At 33.1% G+C, this 20,182-nt stretch overlaps 1 protein-coding gene across 2 annotated transcripts in view; it reads right to left on the reverse strand.

Moving 5' to 3' along the window:
- NAALADL2 (N-acetylated alpha-linked acidic dipeptidase like 2) overlaps window positions 1-20,182 on the reverse strand; it is a 902,549-nt gene that overhangs the window by 679,136 nt on the left and 203,231 nt on the right. For both annotated transcript variants that reach the window (XM_081070260.1, XM_081070261.1), the window contains exon 2: window positions 2,241-2,742. In XM_081070260.1, the coding sequence (XP_080926386.1) occupies window positions 2,241-2,742 (502 nt within the window). The remainder of the gene's footprint in view (window positions 1-2,240; window positions 2,743-20,182) is intronic.

The following is a 20,182-nucleotide window of genomic DNA, read 5'->3' on the forward strand; positions in this document are numbered from 1 at the left end:
AATAATGAATGTTTTTATTTAATTATATATTTTAAATTTTAGAACTAGCTGCCTAATTTGAAAAGAGGAAGTAAGTCAGTCTTTAAATATGTCTACAATGCTGAAATAATAAGACAAAGAAAGCCAAGGAATGTAAGGAGAGAAAATAAATGCATTGACTAGTTAGTACACAAAACACACGCCATTAAGGTCCTTATTATTTCAATACAAATTTGACTCTGAGCTTACTAAAAGTGAAAGTAAAAGGGAAGCAGCCGAGGTTATGCGAGTCATTGTCTCCATAAATTAAGAACTAAACAGTTGCACAGGAATTACATAATCATTTTTAATATTACAAAGAAATTAAACCCATGGATCCTTTACTAGAAAATACTTTTGTAGTATAATGAATGTACACAATGAATTTATAGTAGACAGTTTTATAGAGTTATTTTATTTTATTTTCTCCTCCCTCTCTGCCTTCATCCCTTTTGTCCCCATCCCCTCTGACTCTCTCCCTTTTTTTTAAATAACACCCCTGTGCCAGTTAGATATATATTTTAACAGACCCCTCACCCTTCTCCTGCTCCAGTGAGCTGAACCCTTCAGGATGAGTTCCCCGGTTCTGAGTCAACAGTCTTTCTGCTGGGTTCAGCCAACGGGACAACTAACTGGCAGGACACTGTAGGGCAGGAAGATGGGAGAAGCTGTGGTACTTTTTATTTTCTCTCTCTCTGTCTTCAGTGGTGTCTCTGGCTGAGGTTACATGCCCTGATCCTATACACACACATACATACTCTTGTGCATGAAGAAAGTTCCAACTTCCACTAAATTACCCCTAATTCCCTTTGCTCCTCCCACCTAGATTTAGTAATGGCTTCATTGTGTTGTTAATTTCTGTGCCGCCTCAGTGTCATCCAATTGGCTTCTCAGCTGTTCATCACAGAGGGAATAATTTCTTTGATTTAAATATTTGGCAAGTTTTCTATTGTCCTGGTGGGATCCTGACTGACACAATCACTCATTATAAGATGTCAAAATAGACATCTTTCAGCTCAATTCAATATAAATGATTTTACATTAGGAAATACCATGGAAATTGTTATTATCTGCATATTATATGTTCAGGGATGCTTATGCAACCCTGAATAGCAGACACAGAAGGGTATAGGAAATGAATTCCCAGTAGTTATTCAGATGTGATAGTCAAGAAAATTATCATTTACTAGCATCAATACATGTGATATTTCAGCACACAGATTAAACAATGCCATTTTCCATTGGCATATTCCCTAAAAGATTCCTAGAAATGAACAGACACTCCCATCTTGGCTGTGATAAGTCAGTGTAACCCAGAAAGAATAGCCTGGGAAAATAGCATGCCTCTTTTTTATACCTACAAACAACATCCATATGATTTACCTAGGTCTGTCTTTTCTCAGCAAATGTGGAAAATATACGTGGAAGCTAATATCTTATCTTCCCCTTCCAGCTCCTCACGTAACTAAATACATAAACTTAGGAACACTTTACAACAACATATGTGATGATACAACAAACAACAACATTTTCAAGTTACCTATTAGTTACATGACCTCAGAGGAGCTTTTCCCAAGAACTCATAAATGGACTGATTAAAAAAAAAAAAAACCTTATCATTTAACTTAAAAATCAACACATTCTTGCTAGAAATGTCATATGCAAACTTACCTTGAAAAGAGAGATGAGCTTTTAGAATTGCCTGATATATGAAACCCAGTGTGTTTAAATAAAAATATGCTCATCAGAAAGCCCAGGGGTGCAGGGGACCAAATACTATCAGTGCTTGTCTTAGCTCCAGACCATAAGAGATAGTTACTTCTGTCCATAAAGCAGGTTTATTTTATTCTGATACCATTAAAAATTCAATCATATGGTTAATGCCTTAGTTTTTAATTACCATTTATCCAATAGTCTTCAAATCTCAATTTAGCTTACCTGGGCTTCCCAAGAGAAAGACAATTCAATGACTGGCTCAAGTTTTTTAGTCTCAATAGTAATTATGGTTCTTATTATAAATTAATAAAACAGAATCATAAATTTGTATTACAGTATCAAATCTGAAAATGTACACATCCTCTGTAAAGAATGTGCTGTTAACTTACATTTCTCAGCTTGCAAGACTAATCTTCAACCATGGCAAAATCAGCAGTTTGATACTCCCTGTGAAACGTGTTTCCCAGGAAACGGACCCCACAAACATGCATTCTTTCTATGCATACCTGAAAGATTTCTTAATGTCTTCTGCTTGGATTGTCTTGAGAATCTCTTGGTATAACTGAAGATCAATTGTTCCTGAAGATGTAGCATTTGAAGGGCAATTTTCATGTGCATAATAGCCTATCAAAATTCCAAAAATAAATAAAATGATGGCCATGCAAAGCATTTTTAAAAGGCGGCAAAAGTTGCAGTGGTTGCTCTTTGGCGCAGATCTTGTATAACGAGTAGCATAGTCAGGCTCTTCTTGAAGTCGCTGAAACCTGCCTTTGGGTGAAGTTGCTGGTTGAATGGAATCAAGACTGAGGTCCACAGTCTCTGAATTCTCCAGGTTCTGATTCTCAGTACTGTCCAGCTGGAACTGGTCAAAACCAGGCTCTTCCAGTTCCTTTTCCATGTCCCATTCTAAGTCAAGGGCAGTGGCTTGAAGGTCATCATTGTCTAAGTATTGTGAGTGTCCTGGACCTCTTTGATCTGCATTGACCTTTTGATAAGCCATCTTTTTACCTGTGAAAATAAGGAGTATAGCATCTTAAAATAAATAATAAAGAAAACCTCAAAGGTGAAAAGAAAACAGTAAACCACATTATAATTCCATAAAATTTTAGTGATTAAAATCATCAGAAATGCATTGCCCTGATAGAAAAATCACATTAGTTAATTATGCATGTTTTGCTATTCATGTTACTGTTGAAAAAGAAGACAAAAAATTAAAGTAGAAGATATTTGTTGAAAAAGCTTATGAAAAAACAAAATACACACACACTATTACGTTTGAAGCTCAGAAGAAGTAAAAAAGAGTCACAAATGCACAGTTGCATTGAGGATAATGTATTAAAACGAGGCAAAAATCAAAGCTTACATATTTTGAAAATCACTTTTAAGAAGAAACTAAGATCAGAGAAATAAAACTGCAATTTTGTACGTTAAAGGGGTGGGGGAAATAAAAGACCCTGTGTATGATTTACACTGCCAGAGCTAATTTAAAAACACAAATTCAGGATAAGAATTTGCAGAACCACTCAATGAAGCAGCAACTCTATAGAAATACAAGAAGTAAAATATGATGCATTACATCGTCATTAGTAATCCAAAGGATTAGAGAAATGTAAGGCTACAACAGAGGACCAGGGTAGTCCATGGAATTAGTCACATGAATTGGCTTGACTCATTACACTTTAAATACAAGTCTGGAATAGCATCCATCCAAAGAATGAAGTCTTTTTGCCAAGCAAGGAGGGTTTGGTTCCATAACTTTGTTACAGGAGTGGCAGATGGAGGTTTTTTTCCCTACACGGTTTTGGATGACAGTTTGTTGAATCCTGCAGAATGGTATTAGGATAACTAGGCTAATTAAATACAAGTGGTCTCCAGTCCATATTCAGTAACCTACTGGTACATATCATTGCAGATTAAGAGTACATATAACTAAGTTTTCTGTGTATTAAATACATCACCCCAGGTGGAATCTAAAGTCTCTCATTATGTTTTATGAATATTCTATGTGCCCTACTGTGGGTAAAGAACAGAGCTCACTTGATAAATGATTAGTCAATTGCCTTAGGGACAGTGGTTGACAAGTGAACACTAATGAAAGAATCAAACAAGGACTTTATGAAAAGTAGTGGGTTTATGCAAGAAATATGGGTATACACAACTCCAATCCTGCCTGGCAGAGGCACAACTCCAATCCTGCCTGACAGAGGCCCATATAAATTAAAATGTTCTGAATGTTTAAGAAACTTCAAATAATAAGCCCATATGTATATGGGCAACTAATTTTCAACAAAGGATCCAAAAGGAAAGAACAACCTTTTCAACAAATAGTGATGGGAAAATTAGACAGCCACATGCAAAAAACTGAAACTAGACTGCTATCTAATGCCATATATATATATATATATATATATATATATATATATATATATATAATAACTCAGAATGCATTAAAGGCTTAAATGCAATACTTGATAAATTGAAAACATAGGTATTAGACATATGGCCTCAAAGCTGTTTTCGTGAACTTGACCACAAATGCAAGGGAAGTAAAAGTAAAAATAATGAATGGGACTACATGAAAATAAAAAGCTTCTGCACATCAATAGAAACTATAAATTTAAATTAAAATTAAAAAGGCAACCAATCAAATGGGAAAATGTATTTGCAAACAACACTTCCAATAAGGGGCTAATGTCCAAAATATATTAAAAAGTCACGCACCCCAACAGCAAGAAAACAATCCAATTAATAATTGGGCAGAGGACTTGAACAGATACTTTTCCCAAGAAGACACACAAATAGCCAACAGATATATGCAAAGATGCTTAATTTCACCAGTTAGTAAGGAAATGCAAATTAAAACCACAATGAGATACCACTTCACACCTGTTGGAACAGCTATTATCAACAAGACAAGAAATAACAAGTGTTGGAGAGGTTGTAGAGGAAAAGGAACCCTTGTACATTGCTGGTAGGAATGTAAATTCATATAGTCACATAGGAAAACAGTAAGGACTTTCCTTCAAAAATTAAGACTAGAGCTTCTAGATGGCCCAACAATCTTTCTTCTAGGAATCTACCTGAAAATTTTGAAAACATTTGTTTATAAAGAAATACATATGCTTATGTTCATCTCAGCATTTGTGGTGGTAGCTAAGACATGGCAACAACCAAAGTGTCTTTCAAGGGATGATTAGATAAAGAAGATGCGGTACATATGTACAATGAAATACTATTCAGCCATAAATAAGGATGAAATAATGCCATTTGCAACAATGTGGATGTATCTTGAGAATATCATGCTAAATGAAATAAGTCAAACAGAAAAGGACAAGAACCATATGACTTCACTCATAGGAAGAACGTAAAACAGAAAGCAACAAACAAATTCATAGATACAGACAACAGTATATTGGTTACCAGAGGAGAAGAAGGGTAGGGGGAGAAAGAAGAAGGTAGAGGGGTCAAATACATATATGGGTACTGAAGGAGACTATACTTTAGTTGTTGAGCACACAATGCAATATACAGATGATGTTATTATAGCATTGTATGCTTGAAACATATATAATAGTATTAACCAATGTTACCCCCAAAATTTTGATTTTAAAAAAAGAAAGATCAAATATAATTAAATATTAAACTTTACAAAATAAAAATTTTAACTCTGACCAGATTTTTCATCTGCTACCCTATAAACTAGGATTTGTTCTTACCCAGAGTTGACTCAATAAATATGAGTATCTAAGGCATGTCAGGTACTGGAATAATCAATGAAGACAAAGATAAATGTTCCCTATTCTTCAAGTAAGGAACAATCCAATCAGAGAGACAAATGCATTATAAAAAAAAAAAAGCCAAATAAAATGTTCAAAGTGCAAAGGAGACTCAGGGTTGATTGATTCTAGCAGAGAATATGGGAAAGGATTCCCCAAATGACCTCTGAGGTATTTTTGACAAGAGGAGGAGTTAACTAGGACAGACCAGTTGCGTGAGAGGAGGGGAAAATCTACAAGCATACAGAAGAATGAGAACACATGGTGTGTGGATCATCAGAAAAACCCAAATGGATATGCCATGGCTAAAGATGGAGTACATAGGCCAGAGACTGAGAGAAATCTAGGAAAAGTGATCTTGGGCAAATGGCTTAACTTTTTTGCAATCCATGATCTTATCTGTGAAATGGGCATAATAATAATGTAAACCTCATTGTGTTGTAATTGGGATTAAATGAAACAATGAACTTAACACATCCATTAAATGTTGCGTGAGTTAGAAATGTCTAGTATTAGAGGAGGGAGGATGTTAAAGATTGTTGAAAGAAATAAAATGAGTTCAATAATGCAGAAGAAATTATATAATTTTGCAAGAATGCATAAAATTCACATACCCCCACACACATACATATATGATAATTTCTGGTTTGTTTGATTTCTTTTAACATTTAGCCTATATGAATACATATAGGTATAGATATATAGAGTACATATAGACATATCAGCTGTGATCATACAGGCATTTATTTGGTTCTGTGTATGAGAAAGCCTCAAGGATAATTCTGCAGACCCTTTTGTTTTCCTTCCTTCTTTTCTTCCCTGGCTCCATTCTGCTTGGCCTCATTTACAAAATAATTCAAAATAGTACAGTGTTTGAATCCTGTCTTTGGTAAGATCAAGAGAAGCAAAGAAAGGGAGTAATGTATATAGTTAGTGATAATTATTCAGAATTAGAGGAGGCTTGATTAACTGGTAGAGGAAGAATCCAAATCACACTTGGTTAAAAAAACAGAAGAAAATCCTAAAGGATAGAAAAAACCTAAAGAGGATAGAAATAAAGAATCTCTAAATCCATGACTTTAATCCTCTCATATTATAGTGGAAACTGAGGTACAAAATTGAGTAACTTTTTTTAACACTGCGAAAGTGATGTTTGAGTACACACTTGTTAAGGTGACCGGTTTTATAAAAATATGAGACTGAAAAGTTGGTAGTAAACTAATGTTAAATACTCCACAATTCAATTTATTTTAAGTTATGTTATAAAATACTGCAATTTCTTAGCACTAGTCAACATTTTTCTTGTTTGGCTTAAACATCAATAAATCACTACTATCTTACCATGATACTATGATATTTACTTCTTTGTTCAGTTCATGTATTATTGACTAATTTACTTAAATACTGTCTCACTGTGCTTTTCTTGATTTTTTCCCTCTCATTTTAATGAGTCAGTCTCTCTTTCTAAAGGCTTTTTCAAAAATTGAATTATAGAACATGGTTCACGTTGAAGGAATATTTGACACATAGGAGTTACTACAAAAATGTGAGCTCTCTAATTCTGACCTCTACTACAAATATCCAAAGTCATTTCTCTACAAATCACTTAAAAACCAGTGCAGTGCAGTGATGAGGCAGGGTTTTCATTTCTAGCCTGACTATAGTCATTCCATCACATGTACATCAGCAATTTAACGCTTTTCAAATATCAGACAGAACCATCAATTAGAATGTAATGCAGATACAGATATTAACTCCTCATCATGATGGATATCTGCCTGACACCCTTAGCGCGACTTTGGATTCGTTGCTCATTTATAAGTTTTCACTAAATCCTATCTTCCAGAAGAGATATATCTGGGTCAAAGGTAGATGGAGCCTCTTGATGTTAAAAAATCCAAAGTAGTCACGAAAATTACCAAGGAAATAATTACTGTATGTAATAACATATACAAGGAAGAATATTAACAATTTACTACTTACTACTACATATATATATATATATATACACATACATATATATACATACTACTATATGTATTTACTACTTATTACTATATATATACACACATATATATACATACATACATATATAATACTATATATATACATATATGTATATATGTACATATATATATAAAATTATATTGTTTTAAGGAAATAGTATAGCTTTTACAAAAATATAACATAAATCTCTGCCCTGTCAGTTTTGTTTCACTTTATCACTTTATTTATTATAAAAATAAATCTTCAACAAATTAATATGTATCATATAATTATGCTATTCAAACTTCATATATTTTCTATTACTAGTACACAAGATTAATTTAATATACACTTATATAACTTTATAGCTACTCAATATGAGTGATTAAAAAATACATGTAGTAGATTTTAGAATCTATCACATAAATCTATTTTTTAATTAATTTCAGGTGTACAAAACAATGTACTAGTTAGACATTTACACCCCTCACAAAATGATAACTCCCCTCGCCCAATCTACTACCCCTCTGACATCGTATATAGCTGTTACAATTCCATTGACTCTATTCCCTATGCTGTATTCCCATCCTGTGAATACATATATTATAGTTGACATTTGGTGTTATTCAGGTTCAGCTTCAGGTGTACAGTGCACTATTGGTACTTTGGAGATTGGTGCAAAAAATGGAAATATGACTACCTTACGACCAAGCAGTTCCACTCTTATTCCACTCTTAGGTATCTATCCAGAGAAATCCAAAACACTAATTTGAAAAAGTATATGTACCTTATGTTTATTGCAGCACTATTCACTATAGCCAAGACATGAAAACAACCGAAATGCCCACTGGTAGACGACTGGATTAAGAAACCATGGTACATTATACAATATAGTATTACTCAGTCATAAAAAAAGAATAAAATCTTACCATTTGTAACAATATTGATGGACATAGAGAACATTATGCTAAGTGAAATATGTCAGATGGAGAAAGACGAATACCATATGATCTCACTTCTATGTGGAATCCAAAGACTGAATAAATGAGCAAAAACTGAGGGTTGCTAGATGGGACAGGGGTGGAAAAGAAGGAGAAGGTGAGATTAAAAAGCCCAAATTGGTTACCACAAGATTGCCACGGGGATATGAAAGACAGTTTGAGTAATATAAGCAACAATGTTGTAAAGATTTTGTAGGGTGCCAGATGGGCACTTGTCTTATTACGGAGACCGCTTCATGGATGGTGTAGATGCCTGATCACATGAATCTTTCTTTAAAAGAGATATGCTCTGGTGTAGGTCAATTCATAGAAACTTGTGACATTTCTTCAAATAGAAATATCTGTAATGTCCTTACATTCTATGTTGTACCACTTGGCCTTTTTCATAAAATACAATTTTTATGAAATATAGACTATATTCTTCATGTTTTCAACATATCTTATTCATTTATGTGAGATCCTTTCCCATCCAGGCCCACACAAAATGCTAAACTCTTTTTAAAATTCAATATACAAAAACATTTATCTTTTGTATAGAGTAGTCTGCCATATCTGCAGGGGTTATATTCCAAGACCCCAATGTATGACTGAAATGACAGATAGTACAATACCATATGTATATTGTTTTTTCCTAGACATACATACTTATGATAAATTTTAATTTATAAATTAGGCATAGTAAGAGATTAACAATCACAAATAACAAAATAGAATAATATAACAATATACTGTAATAAAACTTATGTGAAGGTTGCCTTTCTCAAAATAATTTTTGAAAATTTCCCCAAAATTTCCACCCACAAAATTAGTTCCTTTTCCATTTAATTAAGCACCTATCACACACTGTGGTCACAGCTTTTGCATTTTTGAGGTGCTACAGAAAAACTACCGTGTTTCCCCCAAAATAAGATCCAGCTGGACCATCAGTTCTAATGTCTTTTGGAGCAAAAACTAATATAAGACCGGGTCTTATTTTACTATAATATAAGACCGGATCTTATATCATATCATGTCATGTCATGTCATATCATATCATATCATATCATCATATCATACCATATCATACCATAAATATAATATAATATAATAAATACCAGATCTTATATTAATTTTTACTCCAAAAGACACATTAGAGCTAATGATCTGGCTGGGTCTTATTTTGGGGGAAACACAGTGCCTGGTTCAAATCTAGCTCTGCTATGTATTCTGGACCAATTATTTAATATCTTTATGCTTAGGTTCCACATTTGTAAAATGGAAATCATAATGGTACTGTATTTATAGCATTACTATGAGTACATGAGATAAATTATTCAAAGCACTTATACCGAGTTCTAATACATCACAAGTGTTCCATTAATAAAGGATCACTCCAGAATTTCTATAGAGCTTAAGAAATTAAAAATATTTGTAGCTTACAACTTTAAAGTACAGCCTTGATTAAATCAATTATGACCAGAGGACTTAAGTTTCAATAACAAGAAGCTGGAGATCATGGAAAATGCAGTGGTGTACTCAAGCACTTTGAAGAGTTGGAAGCATAGATAAGAGGGAAGTGTGGCTAATATTTATATAAAAGTTATTACATTTGAGTTACAAACATCACTCCTTTATCTTGTTATTGCAGAGTTGAGTTTCTTTTTCATCTATTTACAACAAGAACAACACAGTTTTTCCATAAGGCTGAAGAGTTCAGTTTAATAATTCCAGGAATCAGCAATATGGAATCACGACCAGGAGTTACATATGTCTGATGTGGAAAGACATGTTTGTCATAGGGTTGACTTGATCCATCGATTATGATGATGCCAATAGTATTTTAACTTAAACAGTATAAAACAATGTAGATCATATCAGAATCAGACATACATCCAAATATTTTCCTATTTTTAAAATTTATTTTACACCTAAAATAAACAAATGAATCTGGTAGATTAACTTTAAAACATAAGGCAGAATCTCAATTTCCTATGACAGTTCTATGATTGAATCTTTATTGTACAATGGGGAAAATATTCATATAGCATTTCCTGAAGCTTTGGATGTCAACTCATTTGCTGGTTTGGGTGGATGGATCTGAGGTAAAGACATTTCTTAGAAATGTCAGTGCATCACCAAAAGTCATTTATTATGCACATCCATGCTGCAGTACTTTAGATGCTGTACCTGTGAACTATATGAGTGCCCAGAGGAATTTTCAAATTTAAGTGTAAGAATATTCCTTATAGGCTAAAAACAGTTCACATAAATTTTTCAATATGAAACTAGTTTGTACAAATAAAGCCTATATTTGTGGAATATATTCTTGTTGTTGAAAGCTTTAATGACCTCAATTTGAGAGCAGGGCAAAAGATAAAACTATAAAAACAGTAATTCAGAAGACTGTCCCCTGGCTTAATTTTCTAGTATAATGAGATTATGTTTTTCCATCTGGTTTTATGAAATGGTCTTGGCAATTGCTATAGTGTTTGTAAATGCATTAAATATTTCCTATTTAATTGTAATTTTGTATGTCAACTACATACAAGAAATGACAATAATTATTTGTTGTTCATGCTCCACTAATTGAATAAAGACTATCTATAAAATAAGAGGAAACTATTATTGATGCTTTATTTGTAGGGAAAAAAAATAGTCAAAGCCTACTCTGAAATGGGTATTAGTACATTAAATTTAATAGATAGTCAAGCTGGAGAGTATAAAATTCACTTTACTCTGAGGCCTGAGTTAACCTTGATTGCTAAATGATATATAAAAGGTATGCTTATAGGATACCAAATTAATGAGCTATAAATTGCAAACTGCAGTCAAGACATTTGAGGAAAACTTATTTGATGAAATCCAACAGTTTTCTGAGAATTTGTTTTATATTGCTTGCATATGTATGACCACCTGGCCAGTTCCCTTAGTGGGCTGGTCTTTCTTTAGCTTCCTGTGTGTCATCACAATTACTGCATGTGACACTAACTGACCGGTTAGTTGGGCCCACCTGAGTTACTGTATTTATGGTGATTTTTTTCAGAATTAGAATGATATAATTTAATTTACTATACAGCCAACAGGAAAATTAATATAAATGAACTAAAACAATACAGAGCGCACTTTATGTGTTTCCTGAATAGGCAGTTTGAGCATTTAGGATTTTTAGAATATCTATCTTGCTGGTTGAAGTCTCTCTGACATCACAAAACTCTTTCTACTTCAGGATGTTCCTGCATGGGCTCCTTTTCTGGTCCTCTTTGGTGTCGTGTCTGACTCTATCTAGATTCTAGAATACCTTTTTTTATTTTACTTACTTATTTATTTATTTATTTATTTATTTATTTATTTATTTATTTATTTATTTTTGCTTGGTCATCATTTCTGTTTGTAGCAAAATCGCTGTAGATGTTTATTTACTACTATAGTATTTGCATCCTTTCCCCTTCAGCGTATTTGACGCAGCTTACATCAGAATTTACATACACAAAAATAAATGAAACTGCAAAAATACAAAATAAAGAAGGGTGGAGGAGAAACAAATTTTGATAGTCTAGCTAAAAAAAGCCACTTTAATTGAGCTTTAATGCAGTTCTGAGCTTCACTGCAGTCAGGAAAAGGGAGTCTCTGGGGTCTTTTAATACACCAGCCTCTGCCTAATTTCACTTGTTAATGCGTAAGGCTGTCAATCTTAGATGAAGAGTTCCTTTTCAATTTTATATTTTCTAAGTCATCTCTTTTTGTAGTTGCAGATTTGTATGTTAGGAAGATACTTTTCTCTACCTAGTAAGAGAAATCTGTGAGTCTCCTTATTATCTCTTATACTTAGATTTTGATACACAGAAGTAACAGCATGCTCATGTTATATTATCCAAAATTATGTGCTAAGAGATTATTGAACCCTTTAAATGAGTCAGGATTTACTATGAGATTTGGACTTTCCATACATTATTTATGTAATCAAACAATCCTGTATGCTAAGTACTACTATTATTCCCATTCTACAGATGAGGTATCTGAGACTTAGGCGTTAAGTCAGTTCCCTAAATTTTCACAGCTAGTAAAATGCAAGCAGCTAGAGTATCACACATGGCCTGTCAAATTTCAAAATCTAATCTTTTAAAAATTACAGCGTTCACACTCTCCCAAAGTTCCCAAAGCTGGCAGGATGTTAACAAATTCAGAATCTTCTTGGTTTTTTTTATCCCTGGTTATGTCACAGAGGTGAACACAAGCATCAGGAGTCCCAATGGCCGTTTAATCTGAATGGTTCTGCCTTGATCCTTAGATCTCTAAGGGCTGCTCTGAACCCAGGACCTAAAAGATCTCCGTTTGCTCTCCACAGCACCCTGGCAGGCATCAAGGTTTCCCCACACTGTGGTTTTGAATAAGGGAGAATTGCTTCCAAGTACATTGCTCTGAGGAAAAGACCACACAACCTCTACTTCATGATCTCTTCTTAGCAACACTTGCAATATTTCTCTTGTCTCCTGCTGCTAAGGGACAAAGAGCAAAACAACTGTGCTTAGAACTTGAAAGCTACAGTTCACATGGACCTACTTCTGACCTGTTTTCAGCTATTGCAACCATTTGGTCCATCCTGTCCTCCTCCCTACTACGTGTAGTTTACACAGGCCTCAGAGGGCTCCGAGGGTGTCAAGAGTTAATACAGCAATACAACCACCACTTGGCTCTTTGAGAGCTGGCTGCCAAGAGAAGTCTCTTAACTTGGTATATACACTGCAATTTTTTATCCTTTCAGCCAGCATGAATGATCTTAAATTGTTGCTTTTTGACTATGGCTTTCGGATTTTCAGGAACAGATGAAGCTTTTATCTGCATGAAGCCACTGAGCACTGTACTTTTCACATTTTTCAAAGGTACTTTATTAGCTTACTTTTAAAACATATTTATTCTTCAAATAGTATCAACAGGTTTCTACAAACTGGTAGTGATTTTTTTCTAAAATTAGCATTGCTATGTTTCCTAAAATAATAACACAGAAAGACTACTTGACATGCAGAATAATAATCCAAGGAATGCTAGAATTTGTGCTTTTTATTTTCTGAAATTGTTCTTTTCATACTTGTTACTTAAGGGTGTTATTAGGAAGAAGTGTTAATATGTCATGATACTGTGATTAATTGGTGGTAGAGGAAGTAGCCAAGAAAAATACATTGGTGCAGTATGTTTATGTTGATCTAAAGTTCAGTCAGTAAGAAAACATGTATCGTAAAAACCATCCCAAATTTATATCGGGCAAATTCTGGAAATCTACTCTTTAGCTCAAAATCCAAGTGTAAAAATTTTAGTAGTCAGCTTTCAAATTGTTAGATCACGAGCTGAATACAATGATAGGAATCCATTATAGTTAACAACACGGTATGCTCCTTATAAGACAAAGATCATGTTTATTAGTTCACCTAATGTTAGGGCTTCAATTAGTTTAAGTGAATTATTATGTTTTCCCAAGTAGCAGGGATACATTAATATAAGAAAACTAAGAATTGTGAAGCTTTTGATTGACAACTGATGACAGAATCAAGATTGAAATACTTTTCAAGAATTATCTCAAGCAACATAAGAATAGAGGGAAACAAATTGCCCAAGATCTTGCTATCCTTTCTTACTTCTAAAATGCCATATTAGTAAGCATACATATATCTGAAGCTAAACAAGGACATACTTTTACAGTATTTTATTAAAATATTGTATATTAAAATGGAATTTTACTGAAAGAGGGTGACAACATTTATTTTAAAGTAGGAAATTCAAGTGCTTTCTATAAGTGACCTTTCTGTAAGTATGATTATAGTAACTGTTAACCTTTTCAATAAAAGAGAATGTATTAAATAAAACAAGATGAGAAATACTACAGCAATATATTACATCTGTATGACACTTTGACATTAGGTTAATTTTTATTACAAATTTACATACATGCATACTAATAATATTGGGTAAATTAAAGCAACTAAACAATTTACTAAAACTTACATTGGACACTGTTTATGTTATTTATATTTTATTTATGAACAAGAATATTATAAAAAATGAAAGACCTCCAATGGCACATAGAAGCAATGCTGATATGAAATTAAATGTCAGGCAAGAAGCTTGAAAATGCAATATTCACAAAGACATTAAATGCAAAACATTTAACAGAACTTTTATATAATTGACACCACTGAGCTACAGTTTATAATAATGCATGCAAAAATTTAACATTAACCTAGTGCTTCAAGTTTTAATGTCAAATATTACTTTACCAACATGAATTTTAGCTTCTTTTCCCATTCATTTTCTTTCTTCCCATAATACCTCCTTTATCTTTTTCTTTATATTTTTGCCTTCCTTCACCCTTTCTTATTTATTTCATTTTTAATTTTCCATTCTTACTTATTTCAATACTGATCTCTCAAGAATTCATTGAAAACTAATAAAATAACTGACAAAAATAGTCCATTACATTCTTTTCCATATGTTATAATGCTATATCTTGAACTATAAAGATTCAGTGGGTTTTCTTTTTCTTTTTAATTTGACGTGATGACTTGGTGACAAACACGAAGATTATGTTTTGCTCTACCATTCCAAACACAACAAATCTTAAGCCTTCAAAATAATAGTAAAACTCAACTTATCCTCAACATGCTGCTTGGGAATTCTGTTCTCTGACACTCTGTGGGAAGAACTAAAGACCCTTTCTTCCTAACACCTCTACACAGACTCCTGTCAGCTACCGTTACTAGTGACCCTTCTCAATCCAATCATCCTCCCTAAAACTATAACCTGCACATAACCCCCCAAGTGAAATCTCTACATCTCAATCATATCCTAGGAACCAAAGCATTCTTTTTATTTCCTTTATTTATTTAAAATCCTGTAAATTGTTGAACTTTTAATCATTCCCCAAGTAATCTAAAAACACTTGAGAGCCTAAAATCATGGACATATTACAGTTTCCATCTGAAAAGGTGCATAATCTTTAAGGATGTGGAAAACCAAAATTAAGTTCAGAAAATAGAAACAGACACTGCAACAGAAGTTGTAAATAGTAGATGACCTTGACTAGTTTAATTGTGCTAAAGAGTATAATATTGGAAAAAATAGCATATTTATGTACCACTAGGTACCCTCTATTTATACTATTTATTTAATTTAATCATTAGAACAATAACATGAAAAAAAAGAAGAACATGAAAGATAATCCCCTGACCATTTAAAAGATAAAATAAAAGCCTATGAAACAAATGGAATAAAAATAAATAAGTAAATAAATAAATAAAAAATAAAAAATAACATAAAGTTACCATCCTCATTTTACAGATAAGGCCACAGAAGAGAGAGAGTAGAAGTCTCTTCTCTAGATTACACAGGATTTAAAACCAAGTAGTGTGGTTCCAAACTCTGTGTTCTTAAACACTGCTATACTGGCAGAAAACAATTACATGAAGGCATATTTTGAATTACTCCAAAAAGTAAAAAGAAAAAAAAGAAAAAGAAAAAAAAATATAAGAACATCACTCAATTTTCTAACAGTAAAGACCGAACAAAATTTTGTAGTATAAACTTTTCCCATAATCTCCATCCCTATGTAGCTTCCTTTGAGTCTTTTAGGGAAAAAGTGGGGAGTTGGGAGTGAATAAACTCACACATTCACACATAGGTATAAGCCTTTACTCTCTAACCATACTAAACTTCTTCAAATGCGCTTCACATGCACCCTTATGGCTACCAACTGTCTATGCTTGTGATTTTAATTCATTTTTTTTTTCCTTTTCAATAGGCTTTCCCTCTTTGATTCTGCTTCCAAGAATTAGGTATTGCTTAGATTTTTATTGTCTACAGTTTTCATAATTTTTTGACCATGTAAACATTTGTTGGACTAAATTCATAATTGTGACAGCATCTGAAAAATTAACAATCACCTCACATTTATATCTATGCTTTCTCAGCACACACACACACACACACACACACACACACATATATATATATATATATGTATCTATATCTAAATCTATATATATCATTTAACTTAAATGTGGCAGCTCCTGAATAGATCAAATGATAGTGCAGTATGTATTTGCTAAAGTGTCTTATGAGAACTGTAGTTAAGGCATGAAGGGTTTTTACAGAGAAGGAATACTTGGAGCCCAGAGCACCAACAAGTCCAGCTATCCTGTTGGAGAGACCACGTGGTGAGGCAGTGAGACCATATGGTGAAGCCCAGTAGTCTAAACCAAAATACCAATCACATGAAATCAGACCAGCCACCAGTTGATTTCTACCAAGTGACGAGCTTGTGCAACAAAAAAACTGACCAGCTGAGATGTGCATATTTTCCTAATCAAATAATGTGACATAATAAAATGGTTGTTGTTCAAAGCCACAAAATTTGGGGGTAATAAGTAATGAGGATACCAGTACATCTATTTTTCCAAAATACAAATCTGACCATATCACTTGACAGGTTAAAAGCAGATGAGATGTTTTATTCTGCACTACCAGGAATTTTACAGTCTTCTTTTCAAGGTTATAAGACCTTTAAGCCCTTGGCTAAACTTCCATTCTGATACGTGTCTCTACTTCCTGTTATCAAGCACACATTACACATGCTCTTCCTCTGCCTGGCTTGTCCTCAGGTTCAAATTCTTGATTGTAGTCAGTTTGTCCAGTTATCACTTATCTTTGTAGCCTAGCACAGTATTTGGAAATTTGTAGCTGCTTAATAAATGATAGTCTTCAAAAATGTGTGTCATCTTGAAGACTATAGGATTTCACTAAGTGCCATTTTACCAGCAACAGGTCTTACAACAAACACTTCAGCTCATTCATCTTTGAAAAGAGGATGTAATGTTTATTCTATGTATTTCTAAGAATCGATTGATGAATCAAGTTAAATATTGTAACTAAAGAGCTAGATTTGAATTCTGGATCCCCAATTACCAGCTGTCACTACCAGGGTAAATCACTTTTGTACGTAGGTAAAATTATATTCATATGTGTGAAAACCAAATGAGATAATTCATAAATTCATGTTTTAAGTCCTATGTATCAATATTGTATCATTAGTGAAAGATTATTAATGATAAATAAAAATTGGTTAATAATACTTAAATCAATCGCTTGCATATATACCACACCTAGCCATCATGATACCTGAATAGTGCTGACGTAGAAAGGAAATCCATCAGTGGATCTACACCAAAAGTGTTAGACTTTTTGTTATTCCTGAACAAGGCACAAAGACTGGAATGCGAAGATGAAACAGAAGACTTCTGGACTGTGTGTCAGATGTGAAGATTATATTCAGGGGAATGGGGGACATAGGAGCAGAAAGAGGCAGGAAGCAGCCTCTGGAGAAGTGACCTCTGGAAAAATCCATCTCAGAATTACTAAATTCAAGTCCCTTAGACTCATTATAAAGTCATATATATATATATATATATATATATATATATATATATATATATATATACACACACACACACACACACACATATATATATACTCGGATCTGAAATATATATATGTATATGAATGTATACAGAGAGTAGAAGAGACTTCTAGTCTCTCTCTTCTGTGGCCTTATCTGTGTGTATATATATATATACACACACACATATACATATATATATATATATATATATATATATATATATACATATGTGTGTGTGTGTGTGTGTATATATATATATATATATACACACACACACATATATATATCATCCAGAACTGATGTCTGTAATATGGGCATATGCAGAGTTAAAAACAAAATCAGGTCCTGTATCTTAAGGGGGAGAATGTGATGAGATGTATGGGAGAAGATTAATCCAACTCCCCTCCTGCACATAATACATTTTGAAAGGAATCTATCCAGAAAAATCCATTTAGCTATGCCCAGAACAATCAAGGCTGACTGCGTAGAGATTGAAGTGCCTCAGTCCATCTGCTGAGATATTTATTGCTTTTTGGCACCTTCTACATATTTACCAAGCCTATGTAAAAGAAAGCCATGCTTCTTATTTCTAGGATAAAAACAGATGGTGCTCCAGCAGGTAATAATTTAATTAAATGGTTCCTAAAGTATGAGCAAATTGCTCCAAAGAATAGAAAATATTTTCATTTATTCTTTAAAAATAGGGAGGGGAGAAAAAACTAAATCAAGTTTGACTTTTTTAATGCAACAAAATTAGAGTTTACTAAATCATCTGTTCTTAAAAACAAAGTGATTTTCCCTCTTTGCCTTCTTCCTAAATTGCAATCAAAATCACCATAAATAATATTGATGCTCTTTCATCTTTTAGAAATGAGTTCAAGCTAAAATGAAACATATTTTAACAAAGTTGCAATCAGATATTCTTGGAATATGACTAATTTTATGATATTCAAATTAAATTGCATAATGCAGTTTACGTACTCAGCAGGACAGAAATAATAAACTACATATCTAACATGCAGACTCTAATAATCAAAAACAAAGTTTTCCATTCCAGCTAAAGGGAGGAGCCCCTTTGAAGCCCTTTGTGATATATGATGTAAAGGTGTCATAATAGTAGAAAACAATTTTGCAGCAAAACACAGTAATGATCATTCACTTGGGTTAAAAATAGAAGTGGGTATGAATCCCAGTACTGCTACTTAACTGACTGTGTGACTTTAGGACAGGAAATTGACTTTTCTAAGATTCTGTTTCCTAGCCTGTACATACATACACACACAAAACACAAAATGACTAATTATAGGGCCACTGTGAGATTTCAATGGATAAATTCCAAGCACTTAGCACAGTTCTTCAGACAGAGTAAGCATTCTATAAATGGCTGTCAATTGTCATCTTTAAGATTCATTAAGCAACAAGAATATGTGTAAGTGTTGGAACTATGAAAATATAAACCAAAATATTTAAGAAATTGCTTCATGTAAATTACAATCTATCTGCAAAGATAAAATGAATACACACACACACACTTACAGCCTAATCAAGTATACTGTGGGGTCTAAAATAAGAATTTAGGTATGGTGAAATTAAAGAGGTTTCAACAAGAACTAAAACTGTGCCTTGAAACATGAATAGGGCTTATGAATGAAGAAGTCACTTAAAGAAATAATGAAGATAAACTCAAGCAGGAAGTTGGGAATAGTATCTGCATGAAGGAGTCAAAGCAGGGGTTCTCTTAAATGAGAAATAGGTACATAGCAGGGCCTAGTAGAACACAAGTGTAGATTGATGGAATAGGAAAGGGTCTACATATGGAAAAGGAGTCAACTGCAGGTCCTCCAGAATAAAGACACCATGAGAACTGTGCCTCACAAAATGAAGATATAGAGCAAGGAAAGCTAGCATCAAGAACAGTACTACAGTGAAGCAGGATAACCGGATAACACAGAGAGATATACAGATAGATAAAAGTGAGGATTGAAACAATTTATACTAAACAATGATGCCCTTTACCAAAGTTGGCTTATTTAGAATTCAAAATGAATACACTTGGCTTAATAATTTTATAATCATTTATAATTATAACATGCTATATTTATCATATGCATTATGTTACATTTAACCCATATTTATACTAAATAAATATTATTATGTATAACTAATTTTATACTCTAGTAGTTTAAAATTATAATATTATATACATATGTATACATATATACAATTTGCTGTGTGCTAAGTGATAATGATGACAGCAATGC

The sequence above is a fragment of the Rhinolophus hipposideros genome (assembly GCF_964194185.1).
Source record: "Rhinolophus hipposideros genome assembly, chromosome: 2".
NCBI classification, from domain to species: domain Eukaryota; kingdom Metazoa; phylum Chordata; class Mammalia; order Chiroptera; family Rhinolophidae; genus Rhinolophus; species Rhinolophus hipposideros.